The 27,597-nt window shown below is 42.4% G+C and overlaps 1 protein-coding gene and 1 pseudogene across 3 annotated transcripts in view; both read left to right on the forward strand.

The window, feature by feature from the left end:
- CDK14 (cyclin dependent kinase 14) overlaps positions 1-27,597 on the forward strand; it is a 348,112-nt gene that overhangs the window by 6,841 nt on the left and 313,674 nt on the right. For 2 of the 3 annotated variants that reach the window (XM_066628515.1, XM_066628517.1), the window contains exon 2: positions 3,637-3,668. The exons of the other annotated variant lie outside the window; for it this stretch is intronic. In XM_066628515.1, the coding sequence (XP_066484612.1) occupies positions 3,637-3,668 (32 nt within the window). The remainder of the gene's footprint in view (positions 1-3,636; positions 3,669-27,597) is intronic. 3 annotated transcript variants of the gene reach the window in all.
- On the forward strand, positions 21,199-21,315 carry LOC136655000 (5S ribosomal RNA; annotated as a pseudogene).

Consider the following 27,597-nt stretch of genomic DNA (forward strand, 5'->3'; position numbering starts at 1 on the left):
TAGGATGGACCAGCTTTATTCTCTAAATCAGGCTTATCAGTAACTTAAAGAGTTGAATTGCAGCATTAGAACGTGAAGTGTTTTATATGTGGCTTGAAAGTAATTGTGAATGTTGAAGAATAATTCTGAATGGAGAAGATTGTGGTTTTTTGGAACCAAAGCCAAATTCTAAGCCTGGAGTGAATATTTTCATCCCAATATAAATCGTATGACAATAGAAAATGTTTATGCTTCTGACTATGAATAAGTTAACTTCTTTAAAAATAAAATGAGTCTCAATTAACAAACTGTCCACCTGTACTTCTTCATGGAAAAATATCTAAAAGAACATTGCTATCTTGCTTATGGAAAGATGTAATCAGAAAAATTCTTATCTAGTCTTCCTAATTCAGATCAGATGTGATTTTTGTTGACTAGTAACTCTTCTAGTAACTCATTAGTAACTCTTCTGCATACTTCTTGCAAGGGCTGCCCTACATAATTCTTGAGGTGACATAAATCATTTTTTTACTGGCATAATGGTCCCTTCTGTATAGCTGAACTAAGATAGTAATTCATCAGAGTAGAACTGAACCTAAACCCAAAAATCAGTTCAGAGACAGAGGTTTTCAGTGGACCAGATTGAAGTTAAAAATCTTTTGGTTGTCTTGAACCAGAATTGAATCCCTAAACACAGTGATAATTTATTCAATGCTTAGGCAGTCCACTTAAAACTGAATGATACCTTGTTTTTTAAGATAAGCTCCTTTAAAAAAAAAATGAAAGTAAACCATTTATAAAAACGCATATGTTTATGCACGTTAAATGGCTATCTTTGGGCTGCGTCCTAGGTATAGTTAGTCATGATGAATTAAAAACTTAATATACAGTACAAACCTTGGTATTCATTTTTATAGAGTTACAGTGCAAGCAAATATATGATATACTCTGTATACAACTACTTAAAAAATCTGAACTGGTTACAGGACCTTTTTTGTGGTTGCACCCTACTCCTAGGGCACCTTCACCAGGGAGAAGTAATAGGTGTTTTTTTTTTTTTAAGTTTTATTGTGCTTAAGGAATGGCTGTCTTTTTTTGTTTAAGATTATGTACTTTCATACTGATGATGTACTCTAAGCTGGAGAGGAGGAGGGAAGTGCAGGAGAACTGAATTAAAAAAAACCTACCAGCAAAATGATGGCAGCCAGATTTTGGTGTATAATTCAGGCGTGTGTGTTTGTGAGCAAATAACTGACATTGTGACCATTTGATCTGTTGTAAGTTAGATGCTGAATTGCAGCTGTTCTCAGTTTCTCTCTTATTCCTGTTCTATGGGAGTAGACAAGAGATGTGGTTTTCACATTCCTTTGTAAAAAATGTCCTCATTTCCATTTCAGAGGAAAATGTTGCACCGGGTGGGTTGAGCAGTGGGACAGAGATTGATTCTCTGTCCTTGTTATATTAAAATCCAGACACGGCTACCAAAATTGTTCAGCTGGTCTAACCCTTTAGCCATCGAGCTGGTAATGTTGGTTATAGCAAAACCTTTTGAGATATGTTTGTGTGAAGCTTAGACAACCACTCACGTGTGACCTGTAGTCCTGCCTTTTTCCTTCAACAACATTATTGAAAAACCTTTTGCTAACTTGCCAGGATGAGCTATGTGTGTTTCCTCCCCCCCCCCCTTGACAACAGTGTAAGAAAGATACTGGTGGTATTTTTTTTTATGGTGGCATTGAATTTTTGAAATACTAAAAGCTTACAGAAGGCAAGAAGACTGGTGGCTTATGGCCAAGCAGGGCATTCAGTCAGATATCTGGAAGCCAGAAACAAAACCTGTCTAAAAGATTCATACCCTGCATTTCCTAAAAAGATTGGCAGTTGTCTGCAGAAACTCTCCTTTCAGGAATATAATGTGAGGGATTTTCACATGATACCTTAAAGGCCAGGGGAAGCAGTTGGATTTCTCCCTGTAGGTAGCAAGGAGGATTCTTTGAGGAGGATGTTCTGGCAATAGGGTACCATCAGAAAAGTCCCTGTCCTCAGTTGCCACCTGTTTAAACTCTAAAGCAGGCCCTTTGATGAAGTTAATGGGTTTGTACTGGAGAAGGCAATCCTTGAGATACTCCTCTGAAAATTTGCCATTCTTCTAGTGCTTATTTGAGGCATCTATGAGTTGACCAAATAAGGGCCCAATCCTAACCCCTTATGTTAGGAATGCAGCTCTGAGGTAAAGGAATAAACATTTGCTTACTTTGAGGAGGACTCCATGAGTGACACCCATGCATGCAGGATGCAGCACGTACACCATTGGTACCTCTATGCCAGTGCTGGAAAGCACTGACATAAGGGTTAGGATTGCGCCCATAGTCCCTAATATAGAACCTAGCCTACATGTGGTGCTTTGGTGACTGTGGGGATCTGTTCCTGGACCCCCTGTGGATACCAAAATCTGTGGATTGTGGCACCTACATCCTCCAATTGCAACCGAAGCTGTGCTCCAGTTTCAGACTTGCTTCTGAGAGCCGGAGAGGCTGTGTGTGGCCTCCCTGACCATCAGGAAGCCTTCCAAGACCTCCAGAAGGCCAAAAAAGTGCCAATTTTTGACTTTCCAGGGGCTTCAGAAGGCCTCCTGAGGGTCAGGGAGACAATGCATGGCCTCTCTGGTTCTTAGCAGGGACTCCAATCGTGACCAGAGCACAGCTCTGGTCGTAACAGGAGGATAACAGGTGGGCAGGTCCACAGGTTCAGGACCAGTAGTGAGGTAAATCCACGGATAAAGAGGCCCCAACTGTACCTGTACGTACATTTTAAAGTACGACAATACATTGAGGAATGTATACACTTTTAGAATAGTTGACTTGGAACAGAGTGGGAACCGAATGCCTCATTTGAAAACAATAGATGACAAATTTCACAGGGCAACACACATTTTGCTTCCTTAAACATTACACCAAGTCCTGGGTATATTTGGGGTGAGTATTCTAAAAATGGCATCTGTTTTGCCCTATTACGTCTAGTTTTGGAGACACAGCATAGCCTCTTTAGTGAATGGTTCAAGCAGTTTCCTCATGAGGAAGCCTACACCATGGCTTCCTCATGAGGAAGCTGCTTGAACCATTCACTAAAGAGGCTATACTATATCTCCAAAACTAGACATGATAGGGCAAAAAGGATGTCATTTTTGGAATCGGCACCCCAAATTCATATCAAACCACCATAAAGTTTGGGAAAAACTTTTCTGACCCTCAATTTTGTAGGACCGTGTTACCAGAAATAACTATAGGTCTATGTAATAGTCAGTGTTTGCTGTTAAGATAACTCAGGGTTTGAAATTCTCCTATAAGTATGGATGCACACTAGTTGGAATGAAAGTAGAAATGTGCAAATCAATTTCCACTAAACTAGAGAGGGCAGACAGCTCTATAGTGTGTTAAGATGACTTGTAAAAAGAGATCTTTACATACTTGCAACGAAATTCTGTTTCCTGAGCGCTTTTCTGATCTGGGCATGTGAAGCATTGTACAAGTTAATGTCAAATACTTTAAGACAGACAGTAGCTACAGACAGTTATTTCCTTTCCTGCAACTACTGTATCTTGCTGCTTATTAAAATGCATTATGAATAACCACATTCTTTTTTGTTTTTATTTTAAAGCCTTGAAGAAAGATGACAATGGCTTTGATGAAGTAAGTTAAAGCTTTCAGATAACTTGATTTTTATTACTAAAACTTGTGATAATGTCTGATTTGTGGGTCTCTTGTGAATACTGAGGAATATTTTGGATTACCTGACTCTCAAGTGTCATACTTGATAGACAATCTGATGAGTACTGACTTCCAACAAGATGAAACTCTTACTTGTATATAACATCTTCCATACCCGTGTCTTATAGTGAGGAAGTGCCGTGAAATGATAAAGCTAGACCATGTAGTTCTGATTGTGTTTACATGAATACTCTGATTTTAGGAAGCTGCCTTCTGCTGGATCAGACCATTGCTCAGTGGTGTCTACAAGGACCAGCTGTGTTCCCACAAGGATTCAAACGGGGAATCTTTTCCAGCCTTAACTGGAGATGCCAGGGATTGAACCTGGAATTTTCTACACGCAAAGCATGTGTTTGACCAATGAGATGCAGCCCCATCCCTTCCGAAATTCAAATGCAGAAGTCTTAATTTGCAAATGTTGGTTATAAGTTTTATCTAAAGGGAAACAAGAAACTAGACATTGTTGTGAAGTGTGAACAAATGTAAATCTCTGTAATGGAGTATTATATTTAAGAATGTACAGTGCCATGTCTAATCCAACCTGAAAACTAGCAAACTAAACTTCCATCTACTGAAGGGAGAAGGAGTGTCTTTTATGAACTATCAGGGTCTTCATTTTCAGGCCTTCTATTTTTAATTGACCTTTGATTCTAGAAGGAGAGTCAGACTTGGGACCACTATTGGCCAATCTGGTAATGCGACCCCCCCCCGCCCCGAAGTCTGGTTCACCAAGGTGTTAAAACCTCTCTCTTCTACTAACATTGGTAGTAGCATCAAGGAAATGATTTGTGGCAGATACATATAACATTTAAGACCATTTTCTGGAACTGAAAACTTAGTCTTTGGAACAAGACAATCTTGGTTCTTTCTTAATTCAGGATTCTCAGCTTTCAAACTATTGGGGAAACCTATGGATGTGGGTTGATGTGGGTTGGAACTCTAAGGAAATGGTGTATAGTGCTCCGGAAATGAAACTGATAAAGTTGATTACTCTCTTGCTTGTAAAGCCCTTGGGTTTCCCTGGGTAGCCTCCCACAGAGTACCAGAAGAGACATTCAAGCCTAAACATTGTAGTTTATTAAAAGCCTGGGCCCTAAATTCTACAAACAAACCCATATCAGACTGCTCTCTTAACTGTGTTATAAATCTGGCCTATTTGCCTTTCTGCTTTTGTTTCTGCTCTCTGGAGGAGGGGAGATTGTTTACAACAGAATTGAAAGGATGTTGAAGTTACTTGTCTGTATAATACAGGAAGAAAATATTAAACACGCTGTGAACTTTGTCTCCAACTGTATCTGAAATTTGAAAGTAACAAGATTTACTAGTTGGGGGTTTCGAAACCTTTTGTCATTATAGAAATAAACTACTTAATATGTTTGAGACATATTTTGCCTTGATTCTTTGTTGTATGTACTGTTGTGTGAATAAGAGCTTGTAAAAACTGAGCAGTTCTTCATTGTAAGAATAAGAATAACTTTCTGTCCAATTATTGAATTAGAAGGTAACAAGATAAAGGCAAAGCTTTAAGTGATCATTGCCCCCAGTTCTTCCAGCTTTCTCAATGGCCCTAGGTCCTCAGTGACCACTTTGGAAGTGCCTCCTGGGTGATGGCATATGGCAGTAATCTAGTAATAATAATGGGATTGGATTCAAAGAGCCATGAGCAGAAGCAGAGTATTTGCTAGTGCAGCTTCACAGTTGATTGTGCCGTTTGCAATGCATTTGTGGATTTACAATGTTCGTGCAGTGCCAAAGTAAGTTCTAGAGCAGTTTTTGTTGCTTGACTTCTGCAGGAGCAACTTTGGTGTTAGTTTTGCTTTTCTTGAACAGTGTTCCAATGTGGGTTGGAAAGAATCCCTTCCCTGAGGGGAAGGAGCCTTCCACACATGGAAGACCACTCTTGGGTCTAACCCAATAAAAAGAATTGGCATTTATAATGTGCTTCTGAGTGCTCAAAGGGATTAATATAGATTCCTGTGAGGTAGGCCAGTGTTGCTCCCCCCTTTCATTTTGTGTGGGGGATCATGTTTAGTGGCTTGGATAAAGTCGTCTAGAAACATGGCAGAGAAGAGATTTGCCGTTTATATTCCTCCAAGCCACTGCACTTCTTTTCTTTTGCACCATTTTGATATTCTGCCTCTAAGATGGCCTACTGACTTTTATTTTAATGGAGTGGGCTTTAGCCATACATGGCATTTATGATCAGCGTGTGCTGTGGCTTCTTTGCACGTGGAGAGTGGGCCATGCGCAGGTTGGGTTGCTGTCATTGTCTGATAGAAGTCCTAACTAAGATTCTCTCTCAAGCTTGGTGCCAAGCTCTGACAGCTGAAATGCTGATTGGACTGTTATGCAAGTAGAATTTAATTACTGTTATGCTTTTTTGATGACTTCTCTCTCGCTAATGGGTTATATCACAGTGGGATTTCCACTCAAGAAAGTAGCTATCTTGAAGGGAGATAGCAGGGGATAGCATCCTACATTACAGAATGGGGAAGGCATAATGTATTTTTGCCTGCACCTCTTCTTCCCTCCTTCTACCCTACATGTCGCCCATAAAGCTACAGAATGGGAAATTTGGGGTCATTTTGCATAGGAAACTGCCTTATACTGTGACTGTAGATCCCTCTGCCTCAGTATTGTCAACCCTGACCAGCAGCTGCATTACTGGGTTTCAGACAGCAGTTTTTTTTCACTGAACCTGGAGGTGCTGGGGTTTGAACCTGAGATTTTTTTTCTTTGCCTGTGACACATATGAGTTACAACCCTGTGCAAAAGGATGAACAGAGATGCAGGTGCTGTCTTGGAATCCTAGCAGACTTCCTATACATTTAAACAATTATTTTTCCTGAACTCCAGTTTACACCCAATTTCCTCTGTAGCAGCTTGGATTTCTTCTGCTTTATTTTTAAAGTTGTTGGGGACCCGGTTTTGGCACTGTGATTGGGAAAATAGCTGATCTCTCACCTCTCTAGTGGAATGAAAGGTGGTCTGGTGGAATGAAAGGAAATTTTTTTTGCTATTTTTGAGCTTTATATAGTAAGCTATTGATTTTTATACTTGAACAATGCTTCATCAGTTAAAAAAGAGGTCATTTTTCTGCCCCTTGCACCAGGATGGCTGGGTAGAGGTTTGGTCAGGAAACTGAGAAGGAAAAAGAATTCAGTTTAAGTACACAGGGAACTGAAGTGAATGGAAAAGACAAAATGTTAGTGCAGTGTGCTGAATAAGTACCTGAAGAATTCATAAATGTGGGGGTAGAAACTGTATAATACTAGGTTAAGAGGAGAGTTGAGCAATTGATATAAAGATTAGTCCAGATTTTCTGGGAGAAATGCTTTGAAGGATTGCATACACTTTGTGTGTTGTCTTTAGGGTGCTGGAATCTTAAAGAAAGAAATAACTGTGCTGATGACATGTTCCTATTTACTCTTAAAGCGGTAACAGTTTGTTACTGCTACACATGGAAAAATCATATAACACGGGTAATGTATTTTTATATTTTACAGTTAGTTGTAACCCACACTTTGAGAGCCCTTGGAGCAGGTCAATTAGTCTATGTGGCTCTGTATTGCCTACATTCACCAGCGGTGACTTCCTGGAGGTTTTGACAGAAACCTTTTCCACCGGTGACCCTGTTCCAAGCTGCTTGTGAGCCACACTTCAAGATCCCCTGTTTTAAGGAGTTCTGAACAGGCTGAGTTACTATTTAATGGTAAACATGATTTGATCTATGTAAACATGTATTGGCAGGTTGAAGGAATAGTGTGAATTGAGATTTTTCTTTAGGGCAGTGGTTCCTAAATGTTTTTGACAGGTGGCTCCCTTAAGAACATAAGAACAGCCCCACTGGATCAGGCCATAGGCCCATCTAGTCCAGCTTCCTGTATCTCACAGTGGCCCACCAAATGCCCCAGGGAGCACACCAGATAACAAGAGACCTCATCCTGGTGCCCTCCCTTGCATCTGGCATTCTGACATAACCCATTTCTAAAATCAGGAGGTTGCGCATACACATCATGGCTTGTACCCCATAATGGATTTTTCCTCCAGAAACTTGTCCAATCCCCTTTTAAAGGCGTCTAGGCTAGACGCCATCACCACATCCTGTGGCAAGGAGTTCCACAGACCGACCATGCGCTGAGTAAAGAAATATTTTCTTTTGTCTGTCCTAACCCGCCCAACACTCAACTTTAGTGGATGTCCCCTGGTTCTGGTATTATGTGAGAGTGTAAAGAGCATCTCCCTATCCACTCTGTCCATCCCCTGCATAATTTTGTATGTCTCAATCATGTCCCCCCTCAAGCGTCTCTTTTCTAGGCTGAAAAGGCCCAAACGCCGTAGCCTTTCCTCATAAGGAAGGTGCCCCAGCCCCGTAATCATCTTAGTCGCTCTCTTTTGCACCTTTTCCATTTCCACTATGTCTTTTTTGAGATGCGGCGACCAGAACTGGACACAATACTCCAGGTGTGGCCTTACCATCAATTTGTACAACGGCATTATAATACTAACCGTTTTGTTCTCAATACCCTTCCTAATGATCCCAAGCATAGAATTGGCCTTCTTCACTGCCGCCGCACATTGGGTCGACACTTTCATCGACCTGTCCACCACCACCCCAAGATCTCTCTCCTGATCTGTCACAGACAGCTCAGAACCCATCAGCCTATATGTGAAGTTTTGATTTTTTGCCCCAATGTGCATGACTTTACACTTACTGACATTGTAAGTCAGTAAGTCATTGTAGCCCTTGGCTACTGGGCTGTTGGCTATGGCTCCCTATTAGGGCTACAATCCTATGAATGCATACTGGTTTCTGAAGCTCCCTGGAGAGCCACGACTAACAGTTTGGGAACCACTGCATTAGGATGATGGGAAGTTGGATGAGGGTTAGGTGGTAGAGAAGGAACCAGCGTGTTGATCTTTCTGTGCGAACCTTTCTGTTGAATAGCAGTATATGTTGGGTCCCTGAGTTATGGATGGCCAAGTCGGCACTCTCATGCAGGTGCGTCCATTGTGTCAGCTTTGTGTAGGTGCAAAAGTGCTGCCTGTTTCGATTTACAAAAGTTCTGACTTCTAGATAAACCTCTGGAGCAGAGCTGGCAGGTATCTTGGGTTCTTGTGTATAAATGTTAAATAGAAAATAGTATTCCTTCTTTCTACAGCCCTTTGAGTCCTTGAGCTGCCATGTGATCAGCTTTAGCATCACAGATTTATTTATGCTTTGCACAGTTGCTTTCTAGCTTGTCTTTGGAAGTGCACAAGCAGGGCAGAAAGATCTTTTCCGTGGTGGCTCCTCTAAACTGGTATTCAGTGACATGCTGCTGTTGAATCTGTAGGACCATCATTATCTCCGTGGATACTACTGTACGCCATGAATTTATTCAGTCCCCTTTTAAAGCCCTCCAGCCTAGTGGTCATCCCCACATGTTGTGGCAACAAATTCCACAGACTAATTGCGTGCTGTGTAAAGGACCACCTTTTGCCTGTTGTAAATCTCCCACCAGACAGTTTAATTGGATGGTGCCTGCTTGTAGTATTGTGCTAAAGAGAGGGAATGTAGCTCTCTCCACACTATTCATAATTATATACAGTATCTCACTCATGTTCTCCCTTAAACATTTTCTTTTCCAAGCTAAAAAGTGCCAAAGGCTATTGTAAGGAACATGTTCCAGCCCTCTGATTGTTTAGATGTGGTCCTTTTACACCTTTCTCAGCTCTGTAATGTTCATATGTGAGGTGTGATGACCAGATTCCAAATGTGGTCACACCATAGATTTGTACAGGGACATTATAATATTAGCAGTCATGTTCACAATCCTTTTTCTAATTCCTCCTAGCATTGACCTTCACATATGTAATGCCAGCTAGGTCACCTCCATGTGCATACCTAAGCAGACTCTCCAAGAACTCTACAGTTAGTGAGGCAGGGTTATCTTTGCAGAAACCATGCTGATTCTTCTTCAGCAAGGCTCATTCTTCTAGAGCAGCGGTGTCCAAACATTTTGGCAGGAGGGCCACATCATCTCTCTGATACTGTGTTGGGGGGGGGAAGGAATTTACATTTAAAATTTGAATAAATTTACATAAATTGATTTATTAGAGCTGGAACTTATATGAATGAGTGAAGGTCTTGCAATAGCTCATGGCCTATAAAAGGCCTTGCACAAAGCAAGGCTAGCCTTTCCTTCACTGCCACTGCTGCGGTGGCGTAGCTGGAGGGGGGACGGAGCACCCAGAGCGGGCAAGCGGCCCATCCCTTCGGAGCCATTTTGCTCCCCCGCCAGGAATGGCTCCGAAGGGATGTTCCACCCCCTCCAGCTATGCCACCGCACTGCTGCATCACAGATGTTAAACAGCAAGTAGTGGAGGGAGCCCTCGTCTCACATCTCGGGTGAGAGGTTGAACAGTTGTCCTCATGCTGAGAGCAGTTGTGTCAGGCCAGCCTGGGCTCCAGCAAGTCTCTGGAGGGCCAGAGGCTCATTGGAGACTGGGAGCTCCCCGAGGGCCAGATTTGGAGCCCCCAAGGGCTGCAAGTGGCCCCCGGGCTGGGGTTTGGGCACCCCTGTTCTAGAGGCATAATTTTTGCTTTTAATCACACTTTCCACCGGTTTACATAGAAAAGATGCTAGACTCACCAGCCTGTAATTTCCTGAATCTATCTTAAATATCAGTGTTACATTGGCTACCTTCCAGTCCTCTACCATGGAGACTAAATTAAAAGGCAAGTTATATAATTGTGTATGAAGACTGGCATTTTCCTATTTGAGTTCCTTAAGAATTCAGGGCGGGGGATGGTAGATACTATCTGGACTCAATGACTTGTTAATGTTTAATTTTCCATTGTGCTCTAGAACCTAGTTCCTTATCACTTCTATTTGACTCAGTCCTTCAGACTCCGTCCCTGAGAAGATTGGTTCAGGCCGGATATCTTCTGTACCCCCCTCCATAGCGAAGATGAATTATCTGCCTCTTTCAGCTGTTCTGCAATCTCCTTATCCTCTTTCTATTCCCATGTTATCTAATGGTCCAGTGGCCTCCCTGTCAAGTTTCCTGCTTTTGATGTATTTGGAGATGTTCTTATTGTTTGCCATGATGCTTTTAGCCATGCATTCCTAATATTCCTTTTTTTTTTTCTCCAACCCTTACAGTCAGCTTCCCTTTTTTTGGCCCGAGTTTGAATTCCTTGTTCTTGTCACTTGGGTCAGACTTCCATTTTCTGAAGGAAAAATTATTACCTTTTATAGCTTTCTTTACCCCACCTGTGAGCCATGCTGGCTTCCTTCTGGACCTGGCAGTGCCTTTCCAACTTGGTGGTTGGAAATTCTAGTTTAGCTTCTGTTCTTGTGGTTTTAAATCTCCATGCACTGTTGAGAGCTTTAACTCTCCATTTCAGTTTCTTTTTTACTAGTTCCTTATTTTGAAGTAAAATTAGTCTGTGTGGAACTTCCTTGGAAACTTTTCCAATTGCATAGATATCTTTAAAATTTCAGTGTTAACAGTACTAATCTAGATTAACCATTGCCTGACTTGGTATAAACAGCTGCCTGTGTTTCTAGATTGCCTAATTTTTTTTCCTCCAAAGGTAAAAGCAGCAGGGAGATAATCAAGCTAGGACTGTGATGTCATGGGATGTTGGTGCATTTTATCTGCTTGACTTAATATAATAAGTAAACAGCCACCGGGTAGATGGGACTCGTCAGCCTGGGAAGGCAGCTCATCTGAGAGAAGGAAAATGATTCCAAACCTCCACTGCCTTGTGGCTACATCCAGTTATGGAAAAGGCTTCAGGAGTCAACCTCGAGGCAAAATCCGGAGCCGGAGTCCCTGAGGCAGTTCATGGCTGAACACAGTCACGTTCTGGCAACTCCTGCGACGCCGCTGGAACCAACCGTATTGGCTTCTGCCTTTCCATTGGACCATTTCAGCGACGTGGAGAGGGGGGATTTGCTGCATGGGTAACAGCCTATCCTCCATACCTACTTTACCCAGGCTTCGCGCACTGGAGAGGACACTCTGTTCCAGAGCCACCATTCAGAGCGTGACACCATGGTCTTCCAAGACTGAAGGATGCCAACATTATAAACCTTCATAGATTAAAGGGCATCAGATAAAGATAGCTCTGGAGTTGGAGCATAATCAAACTCCTTTTCAATTTAGGCTTGCCAAATCCAAATGACCAAAACTTTTTATGTTGTGTAGAAGCGAAAGGTGTGGTATATTTGGAAATCTTGTCACTCTAAGGGTGCAATCCTAACCTCTTATGTCAGTGCTTTCTAGCACTGGCCTAGCGGTGCCAGTGGGACATGTGCTGCATCCTGCGGTTGAGTGTCACTCATGGAGGCCTCCTCAAAGTAAGGGAATGTTTGCTCCTTTACCTCAGAGCTGCATTGCCCTTATGTCAGTGCTGGAAAGCACTGACATAAGGGGTGAGGATTGTGCCCTAAAACAGTGGTTCTTACACATTTAGCACTGGGACCCACTTTTTAGAATGAGAAACAGTCAGGACCCACCAGAAGTGATGTCATGACTGGAAGTGACATCATCAAGCAGGAAAATTTTTAACAATACTAGGCTGCAATCCCACCCACACTTACCCAGGAGGAAGTCCTATTTACTATCATTGTTAAAATAATATACACAGTAGCTTGTTAAAAGAAAAGGTCTGTAACATTTCCCCAAATGCAATCACATACCATGGTAGCATCATCTAATGTATTAAAAATTGAAATGAATGGGGACATACCTGAAATTGGTTTGCAACCCACCTAGTGGGTCCCGACCCACAGTTTGAGAAACACTGCTCTAAAGTATTGTGAGGTGAAATCTGACTTGAATTATTTATTTTATTTTTCACATTTTTACTCCAATTTTACTTCTCCAATTACTTTGGAGGAGAAACATATCAAAATAACATGAACCTGTTTAGGCAAAATATTACAAGGAGTGTTTTTGTCTGTTTAAAGGAACACATAAAGTCCCAAACAGAAGGAAATTGAGTTTAGTCAATACAAGTGACCGCATCATAGGAGAATGTATGGCAGATGTTGAAAATGTTATGATGGTGGAAAGTCACAAGGGGTGTGCACCCGGAAATGCTTGAAACACACTGTGAGCAGTAACATTTTTCCCATTGAGACAAAGTGTTGTGACCTTTTCCTTGTTTGATCAGCTGGATTGTCTGCATATTTCTGTAAGGAAAGCTAGAATAGTATCAGTTGTAGATCTGTCTTTCTTTCTCAGTTATTTATTGACTTCAAATAACAGTTCCATGTGAAAGTTTTAAGGATCTTTAAATAAGGCCCCTTGTATGTTTTGGGCTTTGGTTTCTTAATTTTTATTACATAATTACTTTATGCATTAAGATGAACACAGATCTCCTCTTATTCCCCCCCACCCCCGAAATTAAGGAAGGAGTGAGCAAACTTGTAGGATGTGAACTTGTTTTTACTAGAAAGCAGGAGTCTACCAAGCGGTCTACCAAACTAGAGGCTAGGAAGTGGGGTGAAAACCAGGAGTGCCTTTCTGATTCCTCCAGGAGGTGTTATAAGTCCTGGAGAGGCCATGCATGGTCTCCTGGGCCTCAGAAAGCCTCCCAGACATGATGAGAAGGAGCTTTTGGTTGTGTCGGGGAGATCAGATGAGACCCTGCTGTTTGGAAATCCTTACCGATCTACTGCAATTAATCTACTTGCAGGCCCAGGTCTGTTCTCTATTTCCATGTGAAAGAAAAGTGCTGAATCCCCAATGAGATGCATTGGCCTTCTCACAAATGCTTTTATCTCGGTGGGTGAATCTGGAGGTTGAATATTGCCAAACATTTTTTGGTTAGTAAGACCTTTGCCTCAGGATGCCCTATGTTCCAGACAGCCCATATTCAGATATTCACTGCTTAAACCAGTGGTCCAGATATGACCACAGTTGCCATGTATGTAAAACAGTTAATCCCGTTTGGTTATGACCAAACCTGAAGTCCGTTTTTTCCCTTTGATTAGGCAGGATATAGACTGACAACCTTGGCAGAACAAGTATGACCCAATCTCAGATTGTGTTAATTGTTATCCTCTCTGGTCCTGGTTGTGGGGGAAGGGAGGTCCCCTGGGGGCTGGGGGATAAGAATAGGCCCTCAGAATAGGCCTTTACAACTGTACTTGTCGTAAGAGGCGACTAAACAGCCACTGGGTAGGTGGGACTTGTTAGCCTGTGAAGGCAGCTCATCTAAGAGAAGGAAAACTCTGATCCCAAACCTCCACTGCCTTGTGGCTATATCCAGTTATGGAAAAGGCTTCAGGAGTCAACCTCGAGGCAAAATCTGGAGCTGGAGTCCCTGAGGCAGTTCACGGCTGTATATAGTCATGCTCTGGCAACTCCTGTGATGCTGCTAAAACGAACCGTATTGGCTTCTGCCTTTCCTGGGACCGGTGCTTTTCAACCTCTTCATAAATGACCTGGAGACAGGGTTGAGCAGTGAAGTGGCTAAGTTTGCAGATGACACCAAACTTTTCCGAGTGGTAAAGACCAGAAGTGATTGTGAGGAGCTCCAGAAGGATCTCTCCAGACTGGCAGAATGGGCAGCAAAATGGCAGATGCACTACAATGTCAGTAAGTGTAAAGTCATGCACATTGGGGCAAAAAACCAAAACTTTAGATATAGGCTGATGGGTTCTGAGCTGTCTGTGACAGATCAGGAGAGAGATCTTGGGGTGGTGGTGGACAGGTCGATGAAAGTGTCGACCCAATGTGCGGTGGCAGTGAAGAAGGCCAATTCCATGCTTGGGATCATTAGGAAGGGTATTGAGAACAAAACAGCTAGTATTATAATGCCGTTGTACAAATCTATGGTAAGGCCACACCTGGAGTATTGTGTCCAGTTCTGGTCGCCGCATCTCAAAAAAGACATAGTGGAAATGGAAAAGGTGCAAAAGAGAGCGACTAAGATGATTACGGGGCTGGGGCACCTTCCTTATGAGGAAAGGCTACGGCGTTTGGGCCTCTTCAGCCTAGAAAAGAGACGCTTGAGGGGGGACATGATTGAGACATACAAAATTATGCAGGGGATGGACAGAGTGGATAGGGAGATGCTCTTTACACTCTCACATAATACCAGAACCAGGGGACATCCACTGAAATTGAGTGTTGGGCGGGTTAGGACAGACAAAAGAAAATATTTCTTTACTCAGCGCGTGGTCGGTCTGTGGAACTCCTTGCCACAGGATGTGGTGATGGCGTCTAGCCTAGACGCCTTTAAAAGGGGATTGGACAAGTTTCTGGAGGAAAAATCCATTATGGGGTACAAGCCATGATGTGTATGCGCAACCTCCTGATTTTAGAAATGGGTTATGTCAGAATGCCAGATGCAAGGGAGGGCACCAGGATGAGGTCTCTTGTTATCTGGTGTGCTCCTTGGGGCATTTGGTGGGCTGCTGTGAGATACAGGAAGCTGGACTAGATGGGCCTATGGCCTGATCCAGTGGGGCTGTTTTTATGTTCTTATGTTCTTATGTTCCATTGGGCCATTTCAGCAATGTGGAGAGGGGGGATTTGCTGCATGGCTAACAGTCTATCCTCCATACGTTCTTTACCCAGGCTTCGCGTACTGGAGAGGACACTCCAACTTCGCCATATGGCATTGGCACAACACGGGAAGCAGCAGTTTGCCATTTATAAGTCTTTGCTCGATTGTTGTAGAATGTGGTGCCAGGGGCTGCTTTCTATGGTGGGAGAGATCATTGCATCTCATTGGGTAGCTACCACCTGCCTTAAGCTGGGCAGTCCCCAGCCAGTAAGGTGCTGTTTCGCCACGGTCTGTTAACCTCACGGTGTGCGTGGGGTTTAGGGTGATAACAGACAAGCGGATCGACAACTCTGCATCACATTTGTTCCCAGTGTGGAAGGGACTGTCACTGCCAAATTGGCCTTTTCAGCCACACTAGATGCTGTTCCACACTGTTCAGACCATGATACCCTAGTATTTGGAGACTGAAGGATGCCAATGATGTTAACTGTTATGGAGAAGCTAAGCTGTTGTGGCTACTTATCTGTTTGGGACCTTAATAGCTATAAATGTTCTTACACACTTCCTCTTATAACTTGCGTATGCTGTAACTACGTATATCTGTGAGAAAGGTGACTGGCTAACACGTGTCTCCTTGTATTCCCCGTTTAAAAAAATATAGAAAATCAACATATTAGAGAAGTGGTTCTTGCACATTTAGCCCCAGGACCCACTTTTTAGAATGAGAATCTGTCAGGACCCACCGGAAGTGATGTCATGACCGAAAGTGATATAATCAAATAGGAACATTTTTAACAATACTAGGCTGTAATCCTACCCACACTTACCCAGGAGGAAGTCCCATTTACTATCTTTGTTACTATAATATACATGGCAGCTTGTTAAAAGTACAGGTCTGTAACATTTCCCCAAATGCAGTCACATACCATGGTAGCATCGTCTAATATATTAAAAATAAAATATTGAAATGAATGGGGACCCAACTGAAATTGGCTTGCGACCCACCTAGTGGGTCCCAACCCACAGTTTGAGAAACAACTCAAACTGTGGGTCGGGATGAATGAATGTCCCTTAGCTAAGCCCTTCCACTTAGAGGAAGGACTTAGCTAGGGAGCATTCATTCATACTTTGTATGGGATATTCATCAGCGGCAGACCTCCCCAGCTCTGTACCCCCTCAGTGCAAAAATCCGCCCCCTCCCATTCACCTGAGGCTCATGGAGTCTCACACAACCTGACCCCGCCTTAGGGAAGCCTCTCTGAGGTTCCCTGACGCTATAAACTGTGCTTCTGGGAAACTGGAAGCACAGTTTCCGACCCTGTGGGGAGCCTCAGAGAGGTTTCCGCAGGCTCCTAGAGGCTCGCATCTTGGGCATTTTCCCCATCGGACCTAATGGTAGGTTCGCAACTGACATTCATTCATTCATATTTCAGTCTGTAGGTGGGGGAGTGGTACACACCTAGCATGTGAGAAGCTGTTAGGCCCAGTTTAGACATATAGGTGAAATCTATGCATATTTGCTGAGAAACTTTGCTGAATTCAATGGGGTTCACTTCCATCCATGTGTGTAGCCTTAGGGCCCAATCCTATCCAACTTTCAAGCACCTGTGCAGCTGCAATGCAGCCCCAAGGTAAGGGAACAAATGTTCTCATACGTTGCGGAGGCCTCTGTGATTACCTCCCCACCACAGGATGCAGTGCATGCTCCATTGGCACAGTTGTACTGGAAAACTGGATAGAATTGGGCTCTTAGTCCTTTATGAATATGTGCTTTATGGTATGTTAGCATTTGACATATCTTAGAACATCGAACAGGAACAAAAGTTAAAATATCTTGCAAAGATAGAATGTCTACATGCTCCTATTTCCTGTTACTGCTTTCCTGGTAGATGTCTCTTGACAAGTAGAGAATGGGGGGAGGTGGGGTATTTCAGTTAGCAGGCTATGACTCCTTCTATTCCCAAATCAGTGTGGTTTAGTTAGCCTCTGGTATGTGCTATTCTATCTTGCTTAAAATGAGGAGCCCTTCAGAGAAATCGGTAGTCAGCAGAGGAAATGTATGACCTTCTTTGAAGTTCAAGGAAGACCAAATGTTATCTTCAAACTGTTTCTTCAAATAAAAAAGTATTTTTCTCTTTTAGTTCTGGTGGTTCCTTTGCTTAGTTTTAAAGGCTATGTCTAGTTTACTGTGATGGCTCCCCTGGAAAAGAAAAGTTTCTAGCACAAAATTGGAGCTAGTGTAATTAGATTTCTGTAGGTGGAACACTCCAGGTTTTAGTATTCCCTTGTGTGTGAGGTCAGAAATGGCTCATGCTCAAGTTTAGAGAAGGAAATAAGCACTGGGTGCTGATCAGTGCTTTTCATCAGAGTTATTTAATCATTTTGAATCTCCCTTTGTCATAGGACTTCATTAAAATGTTTCAGTGCACCTTCACATATGAGGCATTAAGTACCAAAATCCAATTTCCTCTGCTTTAACCTGAATTAAAAAAGAAAGGGCTGCCAGTGGTTCAATTACGCTATCTCTGTTATAAACACTGGAGTTGATTGTAAAGGAAGACACCTGCAAACAAAGGGAACATCTTGCATACTGTTGAACTTACATGGAAACTGATGTCCTTGTAAAAGTTGACCAATGTTTAATCCTCTACATTGAGCAGTTCTTAATTTAATGCTGGTGGTCTGAACTGCAGGTGAACTTAAAAATGTTACTGTAAATTATAGCTATTCTGAACAAGGCAGTTTTGCCCCCAGTTTTACCCCAGTAAAACCACCATTTTCAGCATCACTAGGCAGCGAGCATCCTGTGATGCCCCTGCCATCTGCCACAGCTCCCAGGAGCTGCATCTCACAGATTGGGACCACTGCCCTACATTCTCGGGCAATTGGGAAAAATGTGGATTCTAAGGTTCTTCTTGTACACATGGAAAGCAGGAGTTCATAAGTGTCCGTGTATTGATTTCATTTACAGGTGGGGCCTCTTTATCTGTGGATTTGCCCTGCTGTGAATGCCAACCCCACCAGATCCCCCCGCCCCCACTGATCTCCCAGACAGGACCAGAACCTTATTCCAGTCACGCCTGGGAGGTTTTCTGAGGCTTGGAGAGGCTGTGCACCACCGTGAGGTGGTGTGCAGGCTCTCAGAAGCTCAGAACAGCTCCAGATGCGAGCAGAGCAAGGCTCTGATCACATTTGGAGCAAAGGTGGGCTCTAAAAAACATGGATTCCAGTATCCACAGAGGAGTGGTGGTGGTTTGGAAACAGAACCCCCGTGGATAAAGAGGCTTCACCTGTATATACTGCCTTCCACCAAGTGTTCAGGACAGGATTCTCAGTTCTGAGAATTATGTTAAACTGAGAGCAAGACTAGGATTCTGAACAGAGTTATTGGGGAGTCTTGATGTGATATTTTCATTATGTATTGCTGCTTTTTCTAAAGTGGCATCTGAGAGCTAAATTTGAGCGGTATAACTTTTCATTGCAATGCACTGAAGGAAAGGGGAGGCAGCAGAGTGGAAGATGGCTACATGGTGGTCTCTCTTGCCCTTTTTAAGAACAAATATTTATGAGACACTAGTGAGGGAGGCTGCAGTGCTTGGGAAAAACATTGAGTGCCTTTAGTTGAAAATCCCATCACATGTGCCTGGAATCTGTGCTGTTTTTATTTTAGCATATTATCTTTTCTTAAGCAAATCCAAAGAGAATGAAAGAAGCGAAGGCAATCCTGGCTCTTCTAAGAGTAACTTTAGGCCAACTGTAGTTGTTCCAGAATCTATGCATTACTGCTCCAGATATGTTTTTAATGAACCAAAGGGGGGAAAAAGCCGCTAGCTGTTTGCCACCTTAACAGAGCCAAAGAGATTATCCTAACTTTCTCCTTCGGTTTTGCTGCAAAATTTAAATGTTTTGCTAGTTGATACTGTTCCTCAGTGCCTTCCATTTCTGGGCCCAAATATTTGGAAGTGGTATAGGCTTAAGCCATTTCTGCCCATTGTTGCATATATGCAACAGGGATAAATTGTGTACACTTGTGGGCTGGGCAGAAATGGGTTAATTTTGTTCCGCATATGTATGCTTAATTGGTTCCCTTTTATTCAGTGCATACCTGCTGCCATAGATATTAAGTGGCCTACATGCTCAGGTGCCAGTTCAGAAAAATGCATGATGGAAACCATTTTCTTGAATCTTAAGGGTAGGTGTGGGTCAGGGAAGGGCATAAATTCCTGAGAGAAGGAAATAGAGAAGGATGGCTTCATTTACAGAAGTGAAGGCTTGCCAGAAGGCTTACTGAGAGATGGAATCAATTGCAGTGCAAAGGAGGTAAACTAAACATTTAGTTAGTAATCCAGTTATGAAGGGGATCTGTTAACTATTTTCTGCATGCCTCAGGGGCAGATAAGTGTTTGTATTTGTGTGTGTGTGTGGGGGGGGGGGAGCATGAGCATTACATTAACTGCAGAGCCTAGATCAGCCAGGCAGATAGAACTGGGCTCCTGGTTGAACTTAAGGCCTCCGTGGTCGAGGTTTGCTGGGCAGGTAGACCTGGCCTCCTGCCTGAACTTGGACCCCAGATCTACCTGCCAGGTAGACCTGGGCTCCCATTCCAACTCTGCTAGTCAGGCACCCTTCCCAGTGGGCGTTCCCGTTTTGCCCAATTTTGCTCTCCATCCCTTCTCTGCTGGTGAGGCTGTTTTGGGGGGGCACACACCCATGGCCCCCTTCTTGGATCCACCCTTGGCATGCCTAACGTTAGGTTTTGAGTTGGTAATCTGTGCTCTGAACTGCTGTGGCTTGAGTCTTCTTCATTCATATACCCTCAGCAAGCATGGTGTGTGTATGTGTGTAGAATGAGACCATGCCATATAATGGTGTCCCTGGATATCCTCTGGGGGGGGGGGAATGTAGGGTATTCACCTTTATGGGGTGGGGTAGGGAAACCATGGCTAAAAATGTATCTTCTCCCCATTTCTTGCCCAGATACTGCTGTTTGGGTTGTCATTTTCTGGAAGATTCTGGAAACTCCAAGGGAAATGCAAAAATACTGCCCTTGAACTGTGTTGAAGTTCACCGTAGTGTCTCAGATTATGTTGATCAAATTATCAGTGCTTGTTCCTTCCAGATTCACAGTTTAGTCTGATTCTGAATTTAATACGATATTAAACTCGTATATTCAGGTGGCATGTGAAGTAGTTCTTTAAAACACTTCCTGAGCCCCATAGAAGCCAGTATTGGATATTAATTGTTCTAATGTGGATTACAATTCCAGTTTCTTGTGCCTCTCTGTATGTTGTTTGAAATGATGGCTGTTTAAGCCATCTTGTAATATTGGGCATTGAGGAAAGTACTGTTAAATAATCCTAGATTAGTTCCTGAAAAGAAGCCAGTCTTATAATATGTGCTAGTTTTGAGCTTGCAAACAAGTTTCATAGATGGCCAAGCACCTATCAGTTGAATTCATTTCAGTAAGCATTGAAACCAGAGGGATTTAGGTGCTCAGCTTTAGCATGGATCATGTCGGGGTAGAGGGGAATAAAGCTCTAGTTATTGAGTTTGGCTGGTTTGAGACTCTGCTATAAACAGAAATTTTTCTATGCTATAGTTAGCATCTGACTTAAATATAAATAGGTTAGAAATGTGGTGTTCTTAAGAAAAATTAAGGTCAACCAGTCAATTTAAGATGTTGGTTGCATACACAACTCACAGCAAAGGGGCAGTTGTTGGTTTTGCTCTTCAGATGTAGGTATTCCTAGATTATAAATTTTCTTGCCAACAATGTGTGGGCCACTGTTCACACATAATACTTAACATGCAAGTATCTGTTTTTGTGTGCTTGCAACCAACAATTAAAAAAAATCTGTGGCACCTTGAAGGATTAATTGTGGCTTAAGTGTTTAGGAAGTTGCCTTCTATAGAATTGGACTATGTATCATTGCATGGTTTGGCAGCAGCTGTTACCCTGCACATGCCCAATCTCTTCTGATCTTGGAAGCTAAGCAGGGTCAGACCTGGTTAGTACTTGGATGGGAGACCGCTTGGGAATACTGGGTGCTGTAGGCTTATACCGTAGTCTTTCGAGACTGAAGGTTGCCAACCATTGTCAGCAACTCTTCCAGCTGTACTTGGAGATGCCTGGAATTTGCCTTGGGACCTTTTGTGTGCAAAACATTGCAAACCAAATGCTGTGCCACTGAGCTACAGCCAGTCTCATTTGTGGCTCTACAGCCAGTCTCATTGTGGTCAGTCGCATGAGTGGTCCAGAAATGTGTTAATTTCGCATGCAATAGTCATCTGGCTCTCTCTTTTTTTAAAGTGGCATAGAACACACACTAGTTCAGAGTAAAAGAAATTCACATAGCTAAAATGTGCAACAAGAACAAAAATAAGAAAACACTAACTTTTCTGGTGTCCCAATCCTGTGCAGATCTTTAGTGAATTCAGGATTCGTTCAGAAGAGTTATGCCCTACCTACACCCACTGTGATCGGAAGGCTCAGGACAAATTGCTGCGAGTACAGGGTTCAGCCTACATAGTCATCATAACTGCAGGTCACAGGTGCTGTATAAACATCGGTGTGAGCAATATAAATACCATTTAATTGTGGCTTGTTTAGTGTTGTTAGTCCTGTAACTGTCACCAGTTCTAGGTATCCTGTTTTAAAAAGTTCTCCTGCCGCTTTTTGAAAAACATATTAGCGGGAACAGTTTGCTAGAGATCACAACTCTATGAAACTCATGTCACATTTTATAAATGTGCCCTGCCCTTCCAGTATTGAAGACTGGCCTTTGATGTTACCATTACCATTCGGTTTTTCGGAATCTAATAAGCTTTCAATTGCAAAATGATGCATTTTCTCATCAAAAGTTGAAAGCTGTCTGCTTTCCTCTTTGTTTATCCCAGAGTTTACCATTGAGCTTCCATTTGAGATTGCAGATGTTCCACAGATCTTCCTAACTATGTTAGGTGTATAATTGTGTTGAGCAGCTTTTCTCCATTTACCATTGAATAAGGAAATAAGTGGGCTAAGTGTGGGGGAGGAGGGAGGACACACAGTCACTTCAAGACAGGTTTGAAGCTCAACATAAGAAGCAAAACAAGCAACTTAAATAAATCATGCTGCTGAAAATGTATTGCTACAAAGAATGGCATCTTTTTTTATTCTGCAGCAGAGGTCTACTGTGTTAGCTACTATTATACACAAATACTTACATGTGCTTGTATCTAAAAGGTATGACCTTTTCTTATTTGCTTTCTTACACAGCTGTAAATAAAGCTTTTTTTTGGCCATGATTGGCAAGAAAGTGCTATTGTGAAAGGGCTACCTTCATACCAGTATACAAAAGCACCTGGAATAATTAAAGTGAAGCACTGATGCACCATAAGCAGAAGGAAGAGGACTAAACCTGTCTTGTATTTGCCAGGAGATTGACACTACTTGTACCAATGGACAGTTCTGTTCATGTGCGCTGTACATTTCACATGCCTGATATGTACACAGTAAAATGAGAGATGGATGCATCAGTTTCAGAACATATGTTGTAAGGGAAGCACCAGTTGGTCTCTGCAGCATGTGACCACACAGAGAAGTCTGGATCTGACTCCAGTGTCTGGTCTGAAGGCATGGGAGGCAGCCACCTTGTTGAAGTGGTGGGTCTGGTCAGTGCTTGCCTGGGAGATTGCTTGAGAATTCTGTATTGGCTCTTTTGAGTTCCATGGTGGCATAAAGGTAGAATATATGTATACTTTTTAAAAAATGTGCCTTGTGTTCTGGGATATGCCATGAAGATGTGTCCTCTCCTAGATCTCTAGAATATGTGAAGTAGCCCGAAACCCTTTTTCCTCTTTTCCTCCTCCCCTTTCTCATAAAGAAATAACTTGGCGGTTTGTTTTGGGATTGCACTGTTACTCTTTTTGTACAGTGAAGATGATGGTTGGGTTACTGTGGTCTTCACAACTTCAGGACTGCCCTCCCTCAAATGTCATTAAAACCCTCCATATTTTGGATTGATGGCATCGGCATCTTTTGCACATCCCACTGCTGCAATCTGGAGGCAGTGGCTTGAGGACCCAGAAGGAGTACCCAGAGCAGCAGAGACCCCATGCAAACTGAGTCAAGGAGTCTTAACTCAAGCCAGCCACCCTGGGAGAAGTGGCTCAACTTGGGTTTCCATTGGTTCCCAACGCTATGTGATCATTGAAGCCACAACTGAGGCAAAGGATTGGGCAATTTTTTAGTGGCCAGGCTAAGGAGCTACAGCTTTGGAACTCTGAAGGGACAGGGACCCTTTTGGCCCCTGGTGAGGAGAGAAGTGGGAGATGATTGCTAGCCCTTCAAGGTAGGGGCTAGAATAATGGGCTCCACTTTTGCTTTTCATCACAAGGTCTGATTGGGTATATCTGTCAAACTTTTACATTACTGCTACTCCATCTGCTCAGCTCTACCCTAATTGAGTCTCCCTTCTGGCCACTACATAAGCAGTATCTTCCTGTGTCACAATGCCCATCCTGCAGTAACTACAGAACTCTGGGACTTGTATGCACTCTTCTTCTCTCCCCACCCTCTGTGGAATGATGAACCATACTCTAGAAAATATGGTTCTAGCCTCTTGGGGTGTGTGTTCATATTACAGAAGGCCTGCAATGTAGCTTATGTTTGTTCTTTCCAAATTCGAGGATATTGACCAAGCAAACTAATCCTCTTTAAAATTTAGCCTCTTCTTTCTTGATGTACCAGTTAGACCAATATTTTTCAAACTGTGCGTCAGGACCCACTAAGTGGGTCACGAGCCAATTTCAGGTGGAACCCTATTCATTTCAATATTTTATTTTTAATAGACTTGATGCCACCATAGTATGTTACTGCTTTTGGGGAAATGTTACAGATCCGTACTTTTAACAGGCTACAATTTACAGGTCCAGCCTATTTATACACGGATTTTTTTATACACGGATTTGACTCAACATGAATGGCTCCCTGCAAATGAGAGAGAATGTGCTGATCCCTGGAGAAGGGGAAAAATGCATCCCTTTAAAATCAGTTTTAAAAACTGAACAGTCCTTTAACAATAGCCTCCATAATGAGAGAGAGACAGGGCAGTAGGCTAACAATCAATCAATCCTTCTCTCTCCTTTGGACCCCTCCCTTCCCCCAGCACACGAAAGAAACCTGACCATTTTGCATTGGTGAAGGTAGGGGCTGAGTGAAGTGCTGATGGATTGTCTTCTTAATGACTCTTATCTTAGAGTCAAAAGGTCAGCAAGGCAGTTTTTCAATCACTGGAGCAAAGAAACTTTGTTTTTTAAATTGATTTGCTATAGTGCATTTTTTTTATCCACTAGTGCTTGGATATCCATGAGTCTTTTTATCCATTTATCCACTTTTCCAAATGGATATCCATTTATCCACTTTTATCCATGAGTGCTTGGAAGGGAACCCACAAGAATAATTAGTCTCAACCTGTATATGCTTTTAACAATGATAGTAAATGGGACTTGCTCCTGGGTAAGTGTGGGTAGGATTGTAGCCTAGGATTGTGAAAAATTTTCCTGCTTAATGATGTCACTTCCAGTCATGACATCACTTCCAGTGGATCCTGACAGATTCTTATTCTAAAAAGTGGATGCTAAAAGTTTGAGATCCTCTGTACTGGACAAAAAACAAACAAAAAACTTACAGGATTAAGTTGATCTTTTGCAACTCTTATCAAGTGAGAGAAGGAAGGAGATGGAAAAACATGACTTTGAGATTTTAATATTAACCAGAAAGTGTAAACAAACTTAATGGTGAACTTTATTATCTTGGCTTCCTAGTCAGTGTCTTCCTTTGTTATTCTTTTCTCCCCCCACCCCCCACTTTTGACCATTCAACTGAGAAGTTGCCTGTGCCTGAACACCTATCACATTCTTAGAGTGCAGTTGCAAGCCTCACACACAGCTCTTGACATGTCTGGTACCCAGACAGCATTCTGCTCTTTATTTCAAGTAAGAATGGGGAACCAGGGACTTGGATTTGTGGTGTATTTCATGCATCATTGAAACAGAGGGCAGAGCTACCACTGATCTTCATGGAGTTAGATTGCACCTTTAGATTTAACAACTCCTTAAATTCCCCCTTCTCATATGTAGATAAAATTTAATTGCCCAGATGAAGTTCTGCGCCCTAAAGCAGCAGCGTAGCCGAAAAAGTGTGGTGAGGTATCTTTTCAGTAAGTCTGAGTCTGTGTGTATGTGTATAGTACAGATAGTGCTAATGTGTATGAGTCTAGAGCTGAGTGCTGAAAGCAGAATGGAAATCTGTCACCCAGTAGCTTGGTGTTTTCAAAGTAAATTATTTATGGCTTTAAATGTGCCTTGGCGGTCTTGTGCTAAAGAGCTTCTCCAGCTGTAGCTGCCTTGCTGTCATTTGATTAACAAGTGTTTTTAAGCATCCACATTAGTCTGGCGTTTGGCAAAGATGGATGTACACTCAAAGGGTTTTCTTTTTGCCTAGGTAATACTCATCAAGCATGTCCCCCCCTCCCCGAGTGATGGGAATAGTAAATGCTGGTGCTTACAAAGTGCTGCACGGATACATAAGTTTTGGAACTGCCTACCGTACACTCTTGTCATTAAGCAGTTGTATTTCATATGCTCATTGAGTGCCTATACTTTAGCTACTTGTATCTTAACTTTTCAGGCAGGACATGAACAACTGCGTTTGATTCAATTCCCTGTGCAGATAAAGGCCAAGTAGTAAATATGTTTGCTTTGAATCATATTCTGTTAACCTGGTGTGCTTCACGTATAAATGTGCAAAGTTAGAAATCTAATCTCTTTAGTTTCTTGGGTTGTGACCCACAAACCCAGTAACTGGTGGGCTACTGTGAGATATAGGAAGCTGTACTAGATGGGCCTTTGGCCTGATCCAGCAGGGCTCTTCTTATGTTCTTCTTCTTATGTTCTTAGAATAGTTTTTGAAAGACCTTTAAAGGGGTCTTTATATTATCTCAGATGCTGGGTAGGGAAAATGTATATGTTGCATAAGGAAGCATTCTGCAGTAAATGGTGGCATCAAGGGTTTTTTTGAGGTTTACCAGAATGGCTGATCCTTCACTGTTCTGCTGTCATATATTTGAATGGGTCATGTGTCTGCAGTATTGTACTTTAAGAATTTTTTTTCTGTTATCGGCCATGTTGAGAGACTGTCTGCTGTAAATCACATTTTAATGCACATGATCAGGCTCAGTAAATGCAAATATTTTATTGCCATGTTTAAGCATTAACTGACCTGCTGTTAACATTTTTTCCTTTGCTCTCACAAGGCAGAGGAGAGCGAGCTAAAGATAGACCAAATTTTTTGTGCGATAGTGGTTGGAATTAACTTTAAGCAACTTGCACTATGTAGCTAGCAGCTCCTTTGCAATTCTATTGCAAGTGCTCCTGGCAAGGACTTACATGTAAGCCAAGCCCTGCTCTAGGGAAGGATCTGCTTAGCATCATACGGTCATGGAATTTGCTTCCTGAAAACAGCATTACTTTGCACTTAGACTGCTGGAGACCCTGCCGATAATGTAGCCCTCAGAGCCCAATGCTATGCATGTCTACTCAGAAGTAAGTCCTATTCTAGTCAATGGGGCTTGCTCCCAGGTAAGTATGGATGGGATTGCAGCCTCACTCTCTTCATTCTGATTGCATTGCTGGGCCAGTTTATTCACCTTTGTTGTTCAATGGCTTGTGTAAAATTAGGTACTCAAGGTGCTTTACAACTTATTTCAAGTGTTCTCCTGTATTGCACAGGTGGACTTGAGGAACATTTAACCATATTACTAGGTAAGCAAGAAATCTTACCCCAATAATTTTTCTTCTTGTTTCCAAATACCGTTTTGGACTGGTGAAAGTTTTGATATCTGAGCTTGTTGATTCAGGGCCCTGGAAACCTACAGTTCCTTTTAGCTTGTTGAACCCTATAGTTGCTGTGAATTATATTCCTTACTTTTTGTTTTTAAGGTGCCCAGAACTTATTTAAATGAGTTTTATCCTGCTTTTTCCAAGGCTTAATGGAAAGTGGTCCTAAGTGGAAAGGAAAATAGGTAAACTATGTGGGGGGGGGGGAATGAATTCAGTAGACATTTTCAGGGTTTTTGGTTCTTTTGTGGTGATCTCATAATAGTATGTGAAGCGTACATGTATGTGTGTGACACTAAAACATTTACAAAGAGACTTATCCAAGATCTTAAGAGTTATTCTATGTGCTCAATGGCTATATGCTAAGTCATCTCACTTTAAAGCCATATGGAAAGCAGATGAATCACTAATGAAATGCCATCTTTCTATCTGATCCTGATAGGGAGGTGAGCTTCTGAA

This window comes from Tiliqua scincoides, chromosome 5 (genome assembly GCF_035046505.1).
Source record: "Tiliqua scincoides isolate rTilSci1 chromosome 5, rTilSci1.hap2, whole genome shotgun sequence".
NCBI classification, from domain to species: domain Eukaryota; kingdom Metazoa; phylum Chordata; class Lepidosauria; order Squamata; family Scincidae; genus Tiliqua; species Tiliqua scincoides.